General features: G+C 39.5%; 1 protein-coding gene across 3 annotated transcripts in view; it reads left to right on the top strand.

Moving 5' to 3' along the window:
• thsd7ba (thrombospondin, type I, domain containing 7Ba) overlaps positions 1-18511 on the top strand; it is a 282645-nt gene that overhangs the window by 230564 nt on the left and 33570 nt on the right. For all 3 annotated transcript variants that reach the window (XM_053234261.1, XM_053234259.1, XM_053234260.1), the window contains exons 17-21: positions 8582-8715; positions 10733-10889; positions 13116-13257; positions 17257-17372; positions 17657-17774. In XM_053234261.1, the coding sequence (XP_053090236.1) occupies positions 8582-8715; positions 10733-10889; positions 13116-13257; positions 17257-17372; positions 17657-17774 (667 nt within the window). The remainder of the gene's footprint in view (positions 1-8581; positions 8716-10732; positions 10890-13115; positions 13258-17256; positions 17373-17656; positions 17775-18511) is intronic.

Below are 18511 nucleotides of genomic sequence, written 5' to 3'. Positions count from 1 at the left end.
TGTTCCATTACAGCTTTTATCTTGCTGTAGCTTGTCTGCTTTGTGTAAGTGCACTAGGGGTTATGTGTCCGTAGAGTCTGTATTAGGTTTTATGAATCTAAGTAAGGACCATAAAAGGGTCTGGAGGTCTGGACTAGTCAAAAGAAAAAAAATCCCAATAGGTTATACAGTATAGTAGAGTTCAAACGTCTGTGTGGGTCCATAGAAAGATCCAATTATCTGAGTAAGGACCAGAGTAAGTTCTGAGAGTCGGAGTAGGGTCAGTAGAAAGGTCCAAGGTTAGCAAACTGGATACGAACAAATTCTTCTGTAAATTGTTCACAGGAGCATTTACACAAGAAATGTGGTGCTCATGAAAATCCATTGATTTGTGGAAGACGTTCTTATCCTACGTTTCTTTCCTCGACAGATCGGCTTCACATCGTATAATTGCTGATGAGTTACTGCCACTTTATATACAGATTACAGACCAATTTCATGTGTCATAATTTTTGTGAAACTCAGTCATTTCATAGTAATAACTGGATAAAATGCAATGCCGAAATAAATACATAAATTAAGACAAATGAGTTTAGTTGTTCAAGTAGTACAAAAGTAATGGCACCCTACAAAAGGAAGAATTGGTGTATGTCTATGATAGCCAACCCGCTGCAGTGGCTGAGCTGCATTACTGGAAAATTTAATTCATGCCACGCTTACGATGCGCTCTTTCACTGTTTACTTTTGTCATTTGGTGGTGTACCATAAACACACTTGGTAATTTACAGATGATCGGCATTTATCAACCACATGAGTACAAAGAAAATCGGCGAAATACTTTTGAGAATTTTTAGTTTGGCCATGAAAACTTTTACACATTACTCAAAGATTAATACACGAGGCCACATATATCTAATTTAGGTCTATAGTAGGGTGCAGAAATCTGAGTGGGGTCCAAAAGTCTGCATAATAGGATCTAAAAATCTGAGATGGGGTCAGAAAATCTATAAAAATAGAGTCCAAAAGCCTAGACAGGGACTATAACAGTGTCTAGACATCTTAAAAGGGACCACAGTGGTGTAATAAAGTGGGCTCGATTAGACCACATCAGAATACTCAAGGGCCGGTCACAAAATATTATTTTACTGCTCCAGTATAGTGAATTTGATTTTAGTGGAATAAGTGCAGCAGGGTATCACCTGACAGCTGTAGTGACACACAAGAGGATATTCAAAAATTCATGCCTTTTTTTGGGGTAAATGACATTGACCACTTTAGTTAACAACTCTTTTGAGGATTCACGAAAGCTTTTTCATGTTTAGTGGTTGGAAGCGTCACCACTTGTTAGCTGTAGTAACGTCCTCTTCCCTGTTTGCTCTGATAAAAAGCTGCTTCTGCAGGAGATCTTCCAGCTGCTTCAGTCTCTCTGCTCTCTCTCATCCGTGGAGTATTTTTTGCAATGCCCATGATTTGTTTCATCATATTAAATTCCTTAAATACTGCAACAGTATGTCTCTTGATATACGAGGCACAGGCATTTGGCCTGGCTCTTGATGAAAATGTGTTCTTGTTTCCAGCTTATTTGAAATCGTTTCTTCTCACCATTAACTTTGTGCCTTTTTGTCTGTAGCCATGACTAAATATCATTCTGTAAATTAATTCACAGATGTAGTGAGAGAGAAAAAAGGCTCCTACAATTTAGCTAACTGTGTTAACACAGTCTGCTGCCACCTTCAGGTGAAAGGAAGAATTGCAATGTGTTGACCGACGGACCACCGATCATACAGTATGTACATTCTAATAGACAAGCGACGGGCCAGTTAACATTATCATCTGTCCTCAGGCTGGATTTTGTACAACCTGAACTACATAATAGAGCCTAGAATTCTGCATAGAGTTCATAATAATAATAATAATAAAAAAATATAAACAGAATCCATATTAAAAGCATAAATAGGATCCATATTAAAGACAAAAAAAATCTGACTAGGGACTACAATAGTGTGTAGAAGCCTGAGGCCTTGATTTAATAAGATCTCATAAAGATCTAATTTAATGTGCAATCTCATAAATTGTGTGTGCAGTTAGTGGACTGCTCGTGTTGGAGATTTTCTAAAAAATCACAATCACAGTCAGATGAAGCGATATGTAAATGAGGTTTTTGTGTGTGCTAGTTGTTCTCAGTAGAGACAACAAGTTCAGACTTCACAAAGACTTCACAAAGCTTAAAACTCAAGTACGGATTATTAATGAATAAATGCAATAATTCAGGTCGAAAAACCACAAAGTACGATATGAATAAACAAATAAAGTGTGGAGACATGAGTGTGCATTATGTTAATGAGGTAAATGAAAACCTTTTCAAAGACTCAGTTAAAATGCTGTCGGTATCCGATGTTCGATCATGCGGTAAATATCCAACAACACAACCTCAACTTTTCATTTAGAGAAATATTCTGATTATTTTACTAAGCTGCCAGTTCTTTCTCACTGATAATACGTGGTATATTAGTCGTAAAATTTCAGCTTCGACTGGTGGAAATGGTCTTTTGTAAATTTAAAAGTTCTCAGGACATATTCGTTTCCCAAACTGACTTCCACGTAGCCACAAAACGGATAAGACGTGATACGTGGCTCATGTAAAAGACCTAATCCACTGTAGAGCCTGTTAGTAAATCAGATCACACACTTTAAAACTTGATAACTTTTTTTTCCAACACCTTCAGGGCCAGAGTAGGATCCACTGCAGCAATCCAGAAGACTGAACAGAATTGAAAAGTCTAAACAGAGACCACAGAAGCATCAGATAAACTGAGCGTGGTCCATAGAAGAGCGTAGAATCCTGAGACGTAGTTCAGTGCTTCTGCTTTACATTTCACTGAGTCTCGGTGTGTGCTAGTCTCAGTGCTCCACCGCAGGACAGGATTTAATCCCAATGCGGCTCTTATCTAAAAGTGAATAGAGCTGGTAGTTGATGAACATGTTCTCTCTGAGTGTGTGTGTGTGTGTGTGATGTCAGGACGATGGTTCCCCTAACACTCGCTGCAACACAATCACTTTGTGTGTAGCTGAAAAGATTTATAGCGCAAAGACGTCACACTGAGACTTTCTGTTCCCCTGTGTGTGTGTGTGTGTGTGTGTGTGATGTCAGGACGATTGCTCAGGTGGTGAACAGCATGCAATATGAATGTGAGAGCGATACTCGTCTCTGTAACACTCGCCACAACGCAGTCACTTAGTGTGTAGCTGAAAAGATTTATAGCACAAAGATGTCACACTGAGACTCTTTGTTCCTCTGTGTGTGTGTGTGTGTGTGTGAGCATGAGGTTACTGCTTCTGTTTCCGTGTGTTGGTGTGTGTCGTATTAAACTCCACTATTAAACACTAATACAAAACAGATACTACTACATCACTCACATCACTGATTAGGGTTGCCAAGTCCATCAAACTGCAATCTTTAAGAAGGAAGCCCTTTTTTGGTTAAAAAAAGAATTGTGTTGTTTTTTGCCATTTTTTTCTGTACAAGTGTAAACCTGTGCTGCCCCAAAATGTAAATTATATTATTTAATTGCATAATAATAATAATAATAATAATAATAATAATAGCTATTTTTTATTTGTTTAATTTTTATTTATTTTTATATTTTTAGATTGCAATTAAATTGAAATTAAAGAAATTAAATTGAAGAGAAAGTAAATGCTAGAAGGAGCTGAATTTGAGAATTAGGATAACTTTTGTTTTGTTGAATTTTTGAGAGAACTTGAGTGTGAGAAAAGCATTATAACACTAAATTATTATTCCTGTATTATTATTATCGTTGGCTTTTTGTAGAGTTTTGTAGTTTTCTGCAGGTCCACGAGTCCCTGAATATTTAATATGGCCAATCTGTGAAGGTTATTTATCATTAATTTGTAATTTCTAACATTATTATTTCATCCAGTTTAAGCTATTTAAGATTAAAAATAATAATAATAAATTGGAGGTATCCATTCAGCTAGAATGCAAGTCTGAGTGAACAACCAAAAACTGATCAAACACCAATACAACATTTTATTTATTTAATTGTATTTATTCATCAATAATTAATTTAAAATGGAGACAGATGATTTTTAGTGAACACCACGTACTTTCCCTTGAATGGTAAAACGTGTAGTACTCCAGCAGCACGCTTCTCTGTGTGTGTTGTGTGTTATCAGTCCTACTGCTCTCAGTAAATAGTTTCATAAATGACTAATCTAATACCTATTTATTCATTAAAACAGGGCTTAATAATAACAGCCTTTTAAACATCCCAAAAAAACCACATAAAGCAAGTCTCTCATCATTTATCTTATTAATAATAACTAAATTAATTGTCTCATTTCATTAATTACTCAACGTTCCCTCGTCCATCTCGGGACTCTGAGTCACTGATAATAATGTCACTTTGTACAGAATCTAATGGAATCATTATATTCATTATATTTGAATAGTGTAATGTCCCTGTAACAGTCCCATAAGAACTAAATTACCATAATGTGTTCCATTTCTTAACAAACCATTAGCAGATGTGTGTGTGAGTCTGCTTCATTTTTTTTCAACACTAATAACGTACATTTGAGATGAGCAGCCTGTAGCTACGCAAGCTTTGATTTTTAAAATCTATGCAGTAAAATGTGTCATATTTCTGGACTAGCGAGTGAGGTTATAATACGTTATAATTTCTCTATTAGCCTGATTGGAATTTGTTTGAATGTTTATTTACAGTAGGGATAAATTAATTGAGTTACAGTTTTATTCTGTTTACACCTTGAGCTAATTGGAAACCTACGGAATATCTCTAGGCCTCATATTTAACACACAAAAAAGTAAAACATTACACTGTACTACAACAGAACGTTTTATAAAAAGTATCAACAATGAAGGCTAACACACACACACACACACACACACACACACAGAGAGAGAGAGAGAGAGAGAGAGAGAGGCAATACATGTACACGTACTGTATTTAGATAGAAGTAAAATTATTAACATTTATAAAACACAGTTACTGTATATACAGTACAGTATAATACGCACAGGCATTTATTCGAAGTGGAAGTGGATCTTCAGGGTCTTCATCCTCATCATCTTTACTTGTTCCATATGTGGAGGAGGAGGAGGAGGAGGAGGAGAAGAGGGAGCCTCAGGGGCGGCAGAGGTGGAAGGGGTGGAAGGGGAGGCAGTGATACGCTCTGAACCCATGATCATACTCGATATTTTATTGCACTTTAAAGATGCAAAACGTTGAGAGAAACGCGAGATACACCGCACACTGAGAGACAAAACAGGCGAGTGAGGCTGGCTAGTACTGAGATAAACAGAGTGCAGTTCTTTAGTGCACTGAAACTTTTTACAAAATGTAACGTTTTATATTAAATTTGTGTATATATTTATGATCATAAATGATAAACTGATTAATAAAACATATATTTATGCATTTATGAGTTAGTAAACTCCCAAAAAATTCCCATTTAATTATTGACGGCAAACTTGCGAATAATCAAATCCGCAAACGTTAAAGCCGTGAACGTGGAGAGCCGACTGTACAACATTAATACTCACAAATTCCTGCTAGCTGAAATTTTATTATTGTAGCAGCAGCGATTGGACAAACTAGCTTCAGCCTCACAAGCTCCGCCCACAGACTACACAGTGTCTGATGTCTTTTGTACTCTTTCGTTATCTTAAAGATTCCAATCTGATTGGCTGTCCGCATTCCCGTGCGTCAGGTCTTTGCAGGAAACAAACTTTGTAACACTGTGACGCAGTAAACTTTTTGGAGAGTGATTTAGATCCTGTTCACACTTACACAGACATTTATAAAACCGTAGAACAGCGTTTTTTAAAAATATCTGATCTACGGCAACAGTAACAGGACAAACACTAAACTAGACTACACCAGTAGGGGGAGCTGAAGTGCTACGTTAGAGTCAGCATTAATGTAAAATAAAATTAAAAACCTTCTACGTTATTAGAAAGATAATTGTACATTGAATTTCGAGGACTTGAAGAGTGACTTATAGTCCAGTAAATACGGTACTCAGGGTACTCGTGTGCTTCAGGCACAAACACACTGCACCGGAAAGTGAACGCTGATAAACTAACGGCTTTATGGTTTCTCTCTTTCCCTCCGTCTGCTCGTCGCACTGCTGATACGGACGTGGACGAAGGCTCAGGTTAGTAACACTCGTTCTCTTTCTGCCCTTCTCTCCTCCTTCATTCTCTCCATCCCTCCATCACTGCGTTGATGTCGTTGCTCTGACGTCTGACGTCTGAAGGAACTCTAAAGAAGTGGACTGAACACTTGTTCTGAAGGATAGAAAGAGAAAAGATGAAGAAATGGATAGCTGGAGAAGGAAAGAGAAAGAGAAAGAGAAGATGAGTTTGAGACGTGTTCTTGGATCATTAAGGGGCGGAGCTTAAACAGGATTATTGCTTTATCTTATTACACGTTCCTGGAAAATAGGGAACCATTAAAATGAGGAACCATTAAAGGTTCCATGTAGAACCCTATGACAGTGTTTCTCTTATTTAGAAGCTACGAACCATTAATTATCATTTAATTAGCAAAGAACTTAATGAACCCATTTTTTCTAAGAAGGTGGTGATTAGCATAAAGCTACGGTCTTTAATTCCACAATCAATGTTAGCTAAGCTGTTCAGATACATAATCAAAACCATATGCTAACTTTAGCATCAAGCAGCTAGCAATCTAGCTAACATCACACTAGCTATTTAATTAAACTTCTAGCCAGCTTGTCTAGCAGGAAGGCTAACATTAGGCTAACATCTAAGATTTCACGCTAATCACCGCATAAATAAGAAGAAAAGTTAGTGGTGATGTCACATGATCTTGTGACTGGCCAATAAGATTTAAGCTCCGCCCTTCTAGATCTAAGAACACAAGGGGAATAAATGAAGGGAAACAAAGAAGTGAATAAAGAAGAAATAGAGAATTTTGGAGAGAAAAAGATGGAGAAATGTAAGAAGAGAGATGAAGGGATGAAAGGGACGAGTGAAAGGAGATGGTAAGAGAGTAAGAGTAGGTAAGATGAAGAAAGAAAGGGGGACTAATGGAAGGAGAGAAGGAGGAGAAGAAAGAGTGAGAGAAGGAGACGGGTGAATGGAAGAAAGGAAAGGGATAGATTGAGATTGGGATGGAGGAAGAAAGGAAAATATGAAATATTAGATGGAACAAAAGACTAGAATGGACAGACAAAGATAGAAAGATGGAAAGAAAGACTGAGATGAAGTGAAAACAGCAAATGAGACAAAAGGGGGAAAAAGTCAGGGAAAAGAGGTAGAGAGAAAGATGTATAGAGAAAGACAGGGAAAAAGAGAGATGGAGGGATAGAAAGGAAGATTAGAGAACAGAAAGTAGATAAGTAGAGGAATGGAGAGAAAGAGGAAGGATAGAAAAAGAAAGATGAAAAATGACAAGGGGAAAGAAAGATAGAGTTTGAGAAAAACAGATGGAGTGAGAGAGAGGAGGACAGAACAAAGTGGGAGATAGAAGAAGATAGGTGAACAGAGGCAGAAAAATGAATGGATAAGATGGAAAGGGAGATTCCAGAAAAGAAAAAGAAGGAGAGAACAAAGCGGGAGAGAGATGAAGGACGAAATGATGGAGGGACACAGAAGACAAGATGGATGGAGAGATGAAGAGAGAGATAGAAAGAGAGAGCAGACGCTTTATTTTAAAGCTGAGCAATGGAGAGAACTCGTCTATCACTGTCTGCTGCTCATTTATTCTGTCGTTCTTCTGCTCTGATGGAGAAGATGAGTGGTTCTTTAATGCAGCGTGTGATCACCATGTTTAAATCAGCCTCTCCGGAATCTTTACTGTGTTTATCACTCGTTTCCACTCGTCTACTCATCACTCACTCATCTCTTAAACATCGTCTTTAAAAGATTATTAGGACCCGGAAATGTTCACAGCCGAGAGAGAGAGAGAGAGAGAGAGAGAGAGAAAGAGGGGGGGGGGGGGAGTGTACATTATAGAGACAGAACACAACAAAAGGAGAAATAGAAATGGTGGGAAAGAAATGAGAGAAAATTTGAAGACAAATAAAAAGATGGAAAGAGTGAGATAGGAGGGAAAAGACATGAAAAGCAAGAGAAAGAAATGAAAAAAGAAATGACAATTAAGAGGAGAGGAAAAAGGGGAAGGAAGACAGCAAAAGAAAAATGAGAAGAGAGGTGAAAGAGATGGAGAAATAAAAAAGTAGGAGAATAAAAAAGCCTGATTAGCGAAAGAGGGATAAGTCACGTTCACTTCTTTATGTAGCACTCTTTCCTCTCAGTGGAGAAGTAAAGGATGATGAACAGATTGAGGACAGATGGAGATGTGGGTCCTGCAGTGAAACGGATGATTTTTATTCATTTCTCCCTTGCTTTTTACTGTTACTGTAGCCACGCCCACTTCATTAACATATCATATATATGCAGATTTATGCAGACTATTCATTATATAATGTTATAAAGGTAATATCTTATATAAAGAAAGAAAAATGCCATGGGTTAATGTGTGTGTGTGCGTGTGTGTGCGTGTGTGTGTGTGTGTGTGTTTGCGCGCAGGTGTCTGAGGTCGTGCCGTGTCGGGGTGTGTGTGCAGTGCATCAGTGGGTAGCAGAGTCCTGGTCCTTCTGCTCCATCAACACGGTGGATGAAGGGAGCGCATGTGGAGAGGGAGTGCAGAGCCGCAAGATCCGGTACACACACACACACACACACACACAAATCCACTGTGTGCTGATTCACATATACACACATTCAAAGTTATACTCAAAGTTACACACAAATTACACAAGGTTTTACACACACACACACACACACACACACACACTCACCCAACATTATAAAGTTACACACACTACAAATGGTTACACACACACACACACACACACACTCACAAAGCGTGGTGTAAACACACAGTTATTACACTGAGTCACGCCGTCACGTCCTCTATAATTACAGTTACAGCGTCTTCACGTCATGACAGAATTACTGTAATTAAACACGACATCTCTGAGAGTGGTTCATCTCCTCTCAGCTGTTTCTATGGCAACACACACAATACCAAAACAGGAACAATAACCGCTTCAATAGCTAGGAGTTAGCTAAATGACGTTTTAGCGTCTTTCACTTGGTGTGTTTTAGGATGGAAAGATAAATATTAGTAATTATCTGTAAATATCTGTCTGTTGGTTGGTTTGTCTGAATATCCATCTGTCTGTCTGTATATGTTTCTGTCTGTCTGTCTATCTGTCTGTATATGTTTCTGTCTGTCTGTCTATCTGTCTGTCTGTCTGTATATGTTTCTGTCTGTCTGTCTGTCTGTATATGTTTCTGTCTGTCTGTCTATCTATCTGTCTGTCTGTATATGTTTCTGTCTGTCTGTCTATCTATCTGTCTGTCTGTATATGTTTCTGTCTGTCTGTCTATCTATCTGTCTGTCTGTATATGTTTCTGTCTGTCTGTCTGTCTGTATATGTTTCTGTCTGTCTGTCTATCTGTCTGTCTGTATATGTTTCTGTCTGTCTGTCTATCTGTCTGTCTGTATATGTTTCTCTCTGTCTGTCTATCTATCTGTCTGTCTGTATATGTTTCTGTCTGTCTGTCTGTCTATCTGTCTGTCTGTATATGTTTCTATCTCTGTCTGTCTGTCTGTCTGTATATGTTTCTGTCTGTCTATCTATCTGTCTGTATATGTTTCTATCTGTCTGTCTGTCTGTCTGTATATGTTTCTATCTGTCTGTTTATCTGTCTGTAGTATATCTCTGCTGTATATGTGTTTGTCTGTATGTATACATTTCTGTCTGTGTATCTGTCTGTTTGTATAGCTGCCTGTGTGTATGGGTGTCTGCCTGTACATCTATCTGTCTGTCTGTCTGTATATGTTTCTGCCTCTCTATGTGTCTCTCTTTACGTATATATATTTCTGTCTAGGTGTTTAGGTGTCTGTCCGTATGTCTGTGTATCTGTTTGTCTTCTGTATATCTGTCTGTCTGTATATCTGTCGATCTGTATATGTTGTTTGTCTGTGTGTAGTATGTCTCTGCCTGTATATGTGTTTGTCTGTATGTATAGATTTCTGTCTGTGTGTATAGGTTTCTGCCAGTACATCTGTATATCCGTCTTTCTATCTGTCTGTACATCTCTCTGTCTGTCTGTCTGTATATGTCTCTGTCTGTCTGTCTGTATATGTCTCTGTCTGTCTGTCTGTACATCTGCTTGTCTGTTTGCCTTTACAGCATAACTGTTCCAACATTTAGGGTTCAGGAGGCTTAAATGAACCTCTCTGTCAGTGGAATACAGAGAAATATACACAGAAAGATACACAGACAAACAGACAGACAGATGAAACAGGAAAGAATAAACAGGAGGAATAAACAGACAGAGGTAAACATATACAAATTTAATTTATTGTTACTATAGGGGAATCTGTTAGAGCACAGTGCATTAATGCAGACGTGTGAAAGAGGAAGTCGGAGAAAATGAACACACACCACTGGAACTTTGCTCCACACACACACACCAAACTTCAATTCTCTCTTTAATAGCTCTGCTCTTCTTTTCCTCTCTTCATTTATTGCTGACTTTGCTGACTTGGACATTAAGGATAAAAGAGAAATGAAATACAACTCCCAAACGCCCACAACCCCACCTCTCTCTCTCTCTCTCTCTCTTTCTCTCTCTCTCTCTTTCTCTCTCTCTCTCTCTTTGTAGGTGTGTACTGCGCGGTGATGGCGTTAATGAGAGTCGCAGTGTTAATGACTCTCTGTGTGATCAGGACGATGCTCCTGCTCAGGCTCGCACCTGCACTCTGCCGTGTCCTGAGGACTGTGTAATGTCACCCTGGAGTCACTGGAGTTCGTGTCCCATGGTAACAACCCCAGACCTCTCAGGTCACCATATCAATGGAAATGAGGCATATGGGGATGAGATGGGGACAGAAACAGGACTTACAGAGCTGGGTTGGGAATGCAGACAGGACCTGCAGGGATGGAGTGGAGTGGGCAACAAGACAGAAGTTACGGGAATGAGGTGGGGATGGAGACAGGACCTGTGGGATTGGAGAGAGACAGACAGGATCTGTGGGAATGAGGTGAAGATGGAGACTGGAATTATGGGGATAGGTTGAGGGTGGAAACAGAACCATAGTAGGATGGGATGGGAATGAAGGATCAGTAGAAATAAAGTGGGATGGAGACAGGACCTCTGGGAATGAGGCAAGGATAGAGAAAGGACAAATGGGAATGAGATGGGATGGAGACATGACCTACATGAATTAGGTGGGGATGAAGACTGGACCTAAGGGAATGAGGTGGGGATGAAAACTGGACCTACAGGAATGGAGTGGGGACAGAGACACATGGGGATGGAGACATGACCCACCAAGATGTGGTGGTGACAGAGACAGCACCTAGAGGGATGGGGTCGAGACTGAGACAGAAGCAATGAGAATGAGGTGGAACAGAGACAAGACCAGTGGGAATGAGGTGGGGATGGAAACAGGACCAGTGGGAACAGAGACAAATGGGGATGGAGCAAGGCCTGTAAGCATTGAGTGGGAATGGAGACATGACCTAAAGAAAGCAATGACCTGTGGGTAGGGAAGGAAATGAGACCTGGGGGAACTTATATGAATGGCATGAAGACAGAGTCACTTGGGAATGGGGACATGACCAATGGGAACCAACAGGAATGAGGTGGGCACAGAGACAGGACCTGTGGAACCGTGTGGTAACCTGTTGGGAAGGCGTGGGTATGGAGACACGTGGGGACGGTGGAGGCAGTACCTATGGGGGACAGGTTGGAAAAAGAGACTAGGCTCGCAGTTCTAGGTCAAAGTTTTCCTTCTTTCTTACTTTCTTTCTCTCTCACCGGAGATAGGTTCTAAGGTTTGGGATGGAGGGGTTTTTGAAAATTCAGCAGTTATATAATGAACAAAGAGACGTCTCTCTGCTCTGTATTAATTATTCACACCAGATTGTATTTTTCTTTTTATGCATAGAGGTAGTATTTTTACATAGACTAACTGCTAATTAGCCTTTTTCGAACACACTGACACTTTACTGTGAATTGACTCTGGGCAGCTGGGACATAGTGAAGCTCGTCCTCTGTTTGTGTCTCATCACCATCCATTTGCATTTTGTCCTCACCGCATACAACTTTCTCAGAGCACAGCGTTAATTAGAATTACAAATGCTTCGTTGCTGCTGGAGATTCATTTGAATTTTGATTTCGGTTTGTCTCGGATTTTGAGAATAGCTGCTGGGGAAATAAAGAAAAAGTGCATCTCTGATTACACTTCTTTGTCAGAGATAATGTGAAATATTCAAATAGAGGCAAAGAACCTTCTCGGAAGTAATAATAAGAAGAAACATATAATCTGGTATGAATAGCTAAGGCAGAGCTGAGAGGTGTCTTGATGTTTATTATATACAATAACAAAACATTGCCCCGCCTGATTAAACTACATATGCCGTAGGAGTTGCCCTTGATAAGGAGGGGGTGGGGCTGAGCAGTTCAGTTTCCTGTCATTGAAGATTGGATTGACTGGTGTGGTGTCAGAGGTGATTGACTGCTCCAGGTGGGGTGGTGTGGGGTGGGATGAGTTCTTCTGCTCTAGGTGCTTCAGTGATATCTTCTGGGCAATTTGGAAACTGTCTACATCAGCTGAGTAAAGTATTTAAGCTAACATAGGGGCAGTGGTGGCTCAGTGGTTAAGGCTCAGAAGGTTAGGGGTTCAAGCCCCAGCACCACCAAGCTGCCACTGTTGGGCCCTTGAGCAAGGCCCTTAACCCTCTCTGCTCCAGGGTTGCTGTATCATGGCTGGCCCTGCGCTCTGACCCCAGCTTCCTAACAAGCTGGGATATGCGAAGAAAAGAATTTCACTGTGCTGTAATGTATATGTCACAAATAAAGGCTTCTTCTCTTTGAAAGTGAATGCCATACATAATGAAGAATCATAACAGTTTTACTGCTACTAGCTCATTCAAAATGACACTTTTTAGTTTTTTTTTAAACCTCTAATGGACATTTTTCACAATAGCGTGAAGAATGTTACCTAACAGATGACAAGGGTTGATGTACGCTCTTTGTGCAGTCGTGTGATGTGAACTCTGTGAGGACGAGGACAAGACAGATGCTCCGCCCCCCCACTGCCCACGCCACCTGTCCCGAGAGAAATGAGACGGAGCCGTGCGCCGTTAACGCCAACTGTTTCACCTACCAGTACAACGTCTCTGGTAAAAGAAGCCCTCTTCAACACAAAGCTTATTATCATAAAAAAATTAATTAAATAAATAAATAAAAGAAGCATTTGTGATTCTAATTAGACAAATAGCTATACATCAGGGGAGGACTGAAGCCTTGCTCCTAATAGTTTAATCTACATAATCAGCTTCACACCACAAAACACTTTCACACTCAAACATTTACAGTTGTATGTATGAGTATATGTATGTGTGTATGTGTGTATGTAGGGAAATGTAGTGTTGGATCTTTCAGTGATTTTGCCATCATCTTTTGATCAAGAAAGAATAAGTGTAAAGCAACAAACGAAAGCTGCAAGAGCGAGCATGATAGTGTGATTTATAAAAAAAAAACAATAAGAGCTAAAATGATTCAATATATTAATAGCGTTCATACTACTGACCATCATGCAAGTAAAGTGTTTTTTTAATAGCGTGATATTATTTTTAATGGATTTCTACAGAGTTTACGCTTCACTTAAATGCAGCAGGACAGAGGGAGTATTTTTACACTCCATCTCACAGCTTGTCTGGATTTATTCACCAGTTAGAACAGAAGCTTGTGTATGACTAAAAGCTTTAGGAGTGAACTGGCCTTTAATGGCCACAATATGTGTCCTTATTTGTTACAGGTAAAGTAAATATGTCTGATGTATTTATTGCCACAGACTACCGAAGACTCTATTTTGCCATAAAATAGCTAATAATCTACTGTGTCCTAAAATAGCTAATAATCTACTGTGTCCTGAAATAGCTAATAATCTACTGTGTCCTGAAATAGCTAATAATCTACTGTGTCCTGAAATAGCTAATAATCTACTGAGTCCTGAAATAGCTAATAATCTACTGTGTCCTGAAATAGCTAATAATCTACTGTGTCCTGAAATAGCTAATAATCTACTGTGTCCTGAAATAGCTAATAATCTACTGAGTCCTGAAATAGCTAATAATCTACTGTGTCCTGAAATAGCTAATAATCTACTGTGTCCTGAAATAGCTAATAATCTACTGTGTCCTGAAATAGCTAATAATCTACTGTGTCGTGAACTGGCTAATAATCTACTGTGTCCTGAAATGATTAGTGATTTACTTTACCCCAAAAATTACTAGTGAGCAATCAAGTACCAAATCAACTAGTAATCTACTGTACCCCAAATATCTGGTGATCTAAATTCTGTGTCCTAAAATGCCTGGTGATCTACTGTGGCCTAAATTGATCAGTAATCCATTGTGTCTTAAAATATTTTAAGATATGGTAGTAATCTACTTTACCCCAAAATTTACTGATGATCAACTAAGATCTAAAGTGGTTTGTATTCGAATCGGTTCTAAAATATCTGCTCATCTAATTTGTACTAAAGCTTATAATAATCTTATAATAATATGCCTTAAGACAGCTAGTGCTCTACTGTGGCCTAAAACATTTCATCTGCATTGATCTACTGTGGTCTAAATGGTTGGTAATCTGCTGTGTGCTAAAATGTTTTATTAAATGTTAACGTGCCCTAAATTAGTGAGTAATCTCCTTTGCCCTAAAAATGCTTGTGACCTCCTGTGCCCTAAAATGGCTAGTAAGCTGCTGTGTCTTAAAACAGTTAGAGAGTCGCTATGCCTGATGCCTATGATTATGCCTATGATATCTACCTAGAAATTCACCTTGCCCTAAAGTAGCTAGTTATCCATTGTTCCCTAAACTGGTTAGTAAATTAAGTAGCCGTAGAATGCTTAATAATATACCATGTCCTAAAATTGTTAATGATCTACAACGGGCCACACTGGCTAGTAATCTACTGTGCCCAAAATGGGTAGTAATCTGTTTGCCATAAAATGTATAGAAATCTACTAGTGGCTAGTAACCTACTTTACCCTAAATTGGCTAGTAATGTATTGTCCCCTAAACAATTTGTAATCTACTGTGTTCTAAAATAGTTAGCAATTTATGTGACCTAAAATAGCTAGCATTCTGCAGTACTATAAAACACTGTGTAATCCATTGTGTCCTAAAATGGCTAGTAATCTACTCTGGCCTAAAATGGCTAATGATCTATTGTGGCCTAAATTTTGTAGTAATCTTCTATGCCCTAAAAAAAAGCTTGTGATCCACTGTATCACAAAAAGGCTAGTAATCTCCTGTACCATAAAACATCTTGTAATCCACTGTGACCTAAATGGCTAGGAATTTCCTGTGTCCTTAAACAGCTAGTGATCTACTACGGACAAAAGGGGTTAGTAATCTAACGTGGCCCCAAATGACTAGTGATCTACTGTACTCAAAAATGACTAGTGATCTACTGTGCTCTAAAATTAGTATTAGATTCTTAAAAATCTCCCCAGAAACACAACAGGCCATAAATACTGTGTGGATGCTTTAAGAGCAGCAGTTCCCCGTCTGCTTTCCCAGAAGCTCTACATGCATGTACAGGAAGTCCGTCTCCAGGTGGAGGGCAAAGGGGGATAAGCGATAAATATAATTCCCCCGCAGCAGTGCTGAGATCATATCCACACTCATATCAATTCTGCCGAGCATCAGAGCGCCATGGAGGCGGCGAGTGACGCTTTAATGTCATAAAGCTCAGCCCGGCCTTTTAATCTTCACATCTTAATGTTTAAAGCACTCGCTAATGCAGTGTGGGACGAGAGGTGAAGCAGGAATTAGACGAGTAAAACAGACACAGAACAAAGACAGATGTACTGTATCAGTTTAACGTTAATGTGTGTGTGTGTGTGTGTGTGTGTGTGTGTCCCTCTGCTTATGCTTATGTTAATACACTTGCATGTCTGCATAAATGCATGTGACCTTCTATGTGAGTGTGTGTGTGTGTGTGTGTGTGTGTGTGCAAGCATATCTGTTGTTGTGTGTATCTGAATGTATAACTGCACACATCTGCCTGTCTGTGTGTGTGTGTGTGTGTGTGTGTTTGTTTGTGTGTGTGTATGCGCTACATATCTGTGATTGTGTGTATCTGAATGTATAACTGCACACATCTGCCTGTCTGTGTGTGTGTGTGTGTTTGTGTGTGTGTGTGTGTTTGTTTGTGTGTGTGTATGCGCTACATATCTGTGATTGTGTGTATCTGAATGTATAACTGCACACATCTGCCTGTCTGTGTGTGTGTGTGTGTGTGTTTGTGTGTGTTTGTTTGTGTGTGTGTGTATGCGCTACTTATCTGTGATTGTGTGTATCTGAATGTATAACTGCACACATCTGCCTGTCTGTGTGTGTGTGTGTTTGTTTGTGTGTGTGTATGCGCTACATATCTGTTATTGTGTGTATCTGAATGTATAACTGCACACATCTGCCTGTCTGTGTGTGTGTGTGTTTGTTTGTGTGTGTGTATGTGCTACACATCTGCTTGTCTGTGTGTGTGTGTGTGTGTGTGTGTGTTTGTTTGTGTGTGTATGCGCTACATATCTGTTATTGTGTGTATCTGAATGTATAACTGCACACATCTGCCTGTCTGTGTGTGTGTGTGTTTGTTTGTGTGTGTGTATGTGCTACACATCTGCCTGTCTGTCTGTGTGTGTGTGTGTGTGTGTGTTTGTGTGTGTGTGTGTGTGTGTGTATGCGCTACATATCTGTGATTGTGTGTATATGAATGTATAACTGCACACATCTGCCTATGTTTGTGTGTGCATATGTTTGTATATATTTCACACGTGTGCATTTGTGCATATATGTTTTTCTTTGTGTGTGTGTGTGTGTGTGTGTGTGTTTAGTTTGCTTGGTTTTATGCCTGTGTTTGTGAGTCAATATTTGCCAACCCATCTTTCAGTGTATGTGTATATCCTTGTGCGTGTGTTTGTGCGTGTGTGTGTGTTCTCATTTCTGTGGTCAGTTTGTGTGTGCGACCGTATGTATATATTCTTTTCTAGATGTGCGTGTTCGTATCTGTATATGTCTATTTCATATATAAATGAACAGGGACTGCAGTGTGTGTGTGTGTGTGTGTGTGTGTGTGTGTGTGTGTGTGTGTGCGTGTGTGTGTGTTCCAGGTTGGAGTAGCTGCATGCTGAGTGAGCACGCTGTGTGTGGTGAGGGGACCAGGACTCGGCTGCTTGACTGTATGCGCAGTGACAGCAAACTGGTGGATCTGAGTGTGTGTGAGGAGGTGAAAACACACACACACACACTCACACACACACACACACACTCTGATGGTATATATCCAGTAATTCATCATATTGGAATGTCCGTTTGGAACAGTAACAGTCAATCTGGCAACCCAAACACTGATAATTTCAGGTTTAAAATGAGCTAAATATCATTTCTGTGATATAATACAGTAAGATATTTTCACATGTACCTCACATCTGAATATTTTAAAAATTATTTAAAGGTAGTATTGACTAAAACAGAATGTAAGGGGTTAATTAACGCTTATTCCTGTTTTAGTTGGGACTTTCTCAGCCTTGGACGCTCAGTGAAACCTGCCGTGTGGATTGTCCCATCAACTGCATGCTCTCTGAATGGACGCCGTGGACCGAGTGCTCACACACCTGTGGAAACCAGGGTGCGAATTTAAAAACACTTTTCTAAGCTAGTATACATAACACAGCTTGTTCTGAAAAGGAATGAAACTGGGAATAGCAGCTTTTGGAAATTAGATTACATCTAAAACCATTTACGATAAAGAGGACAAAGGTAGAAATAGGGCATTTCCAGGGTCCCATATTCACAGGATCCTATTTTCAGAAGGTCCTGGTTTCCCAGGGTCTATATTTCCAGGGTCCAATATTTCAGGTCCTGTGTTCCCAGGGTCCTATATCACTACTGTCGTATATTTCCAGGGTTCTATGTTCTCAGCATCCCATATATTCATAGCGTCCTATAGTTTCAGAGTCTTATGTTCCGAGAGTTATGTATTTCCAGGGTCCTATTTTCAGAGGGTGCTATGTTCTAAGGGCCCTATGTTACCAAGGTTCTATGTTCCCGATGTCCTATGTTTGCATGGTTGAAACTTCCCTGGGTCCAATACTCCAAAGGTCCTTTATTCCCAGCATCCCATATTCCTAGGTTTTCCACAGTCCTATGTTTCAAGTGTGCACTATTCCCATTATCCTACATTTGCAAGGTCCAATTTTTGCTGGATCTTATATTTCCGGAGTCCTATGTTCTCAGAGTCTTTTTCATACATCCCTATATTCTTAGGGTTCTATATTCCCAGGGTCCTAGGTTTATAGGGCTCTATGTTGCCAGGTTTCTAAGTTCTCAGGTACCTATATTCCCAGAGTTCTCTGTTTTCATGGT

Source organism: Pangasianodon hypophthalmus, chromosome 5 (assembly GCF_027358585.1).
Source record: "Pangasianodon hypophthalmus isolate fPanHyp1 chromosome 5, fPanHyp1.pri, whole genome shotgun sequence".
NCBI lineage: Eukaryota > Metazoa > Chordata > Actinopteri > Siluriformes > Pangasiidae > Pangasianodon > Pangasianodon hypophthalmus.
The sequence above is the reverse complement of the archived record's forward strand: the minus strand, read 5'-3'. Positions and strand labels throughout refer to the sequence as shown.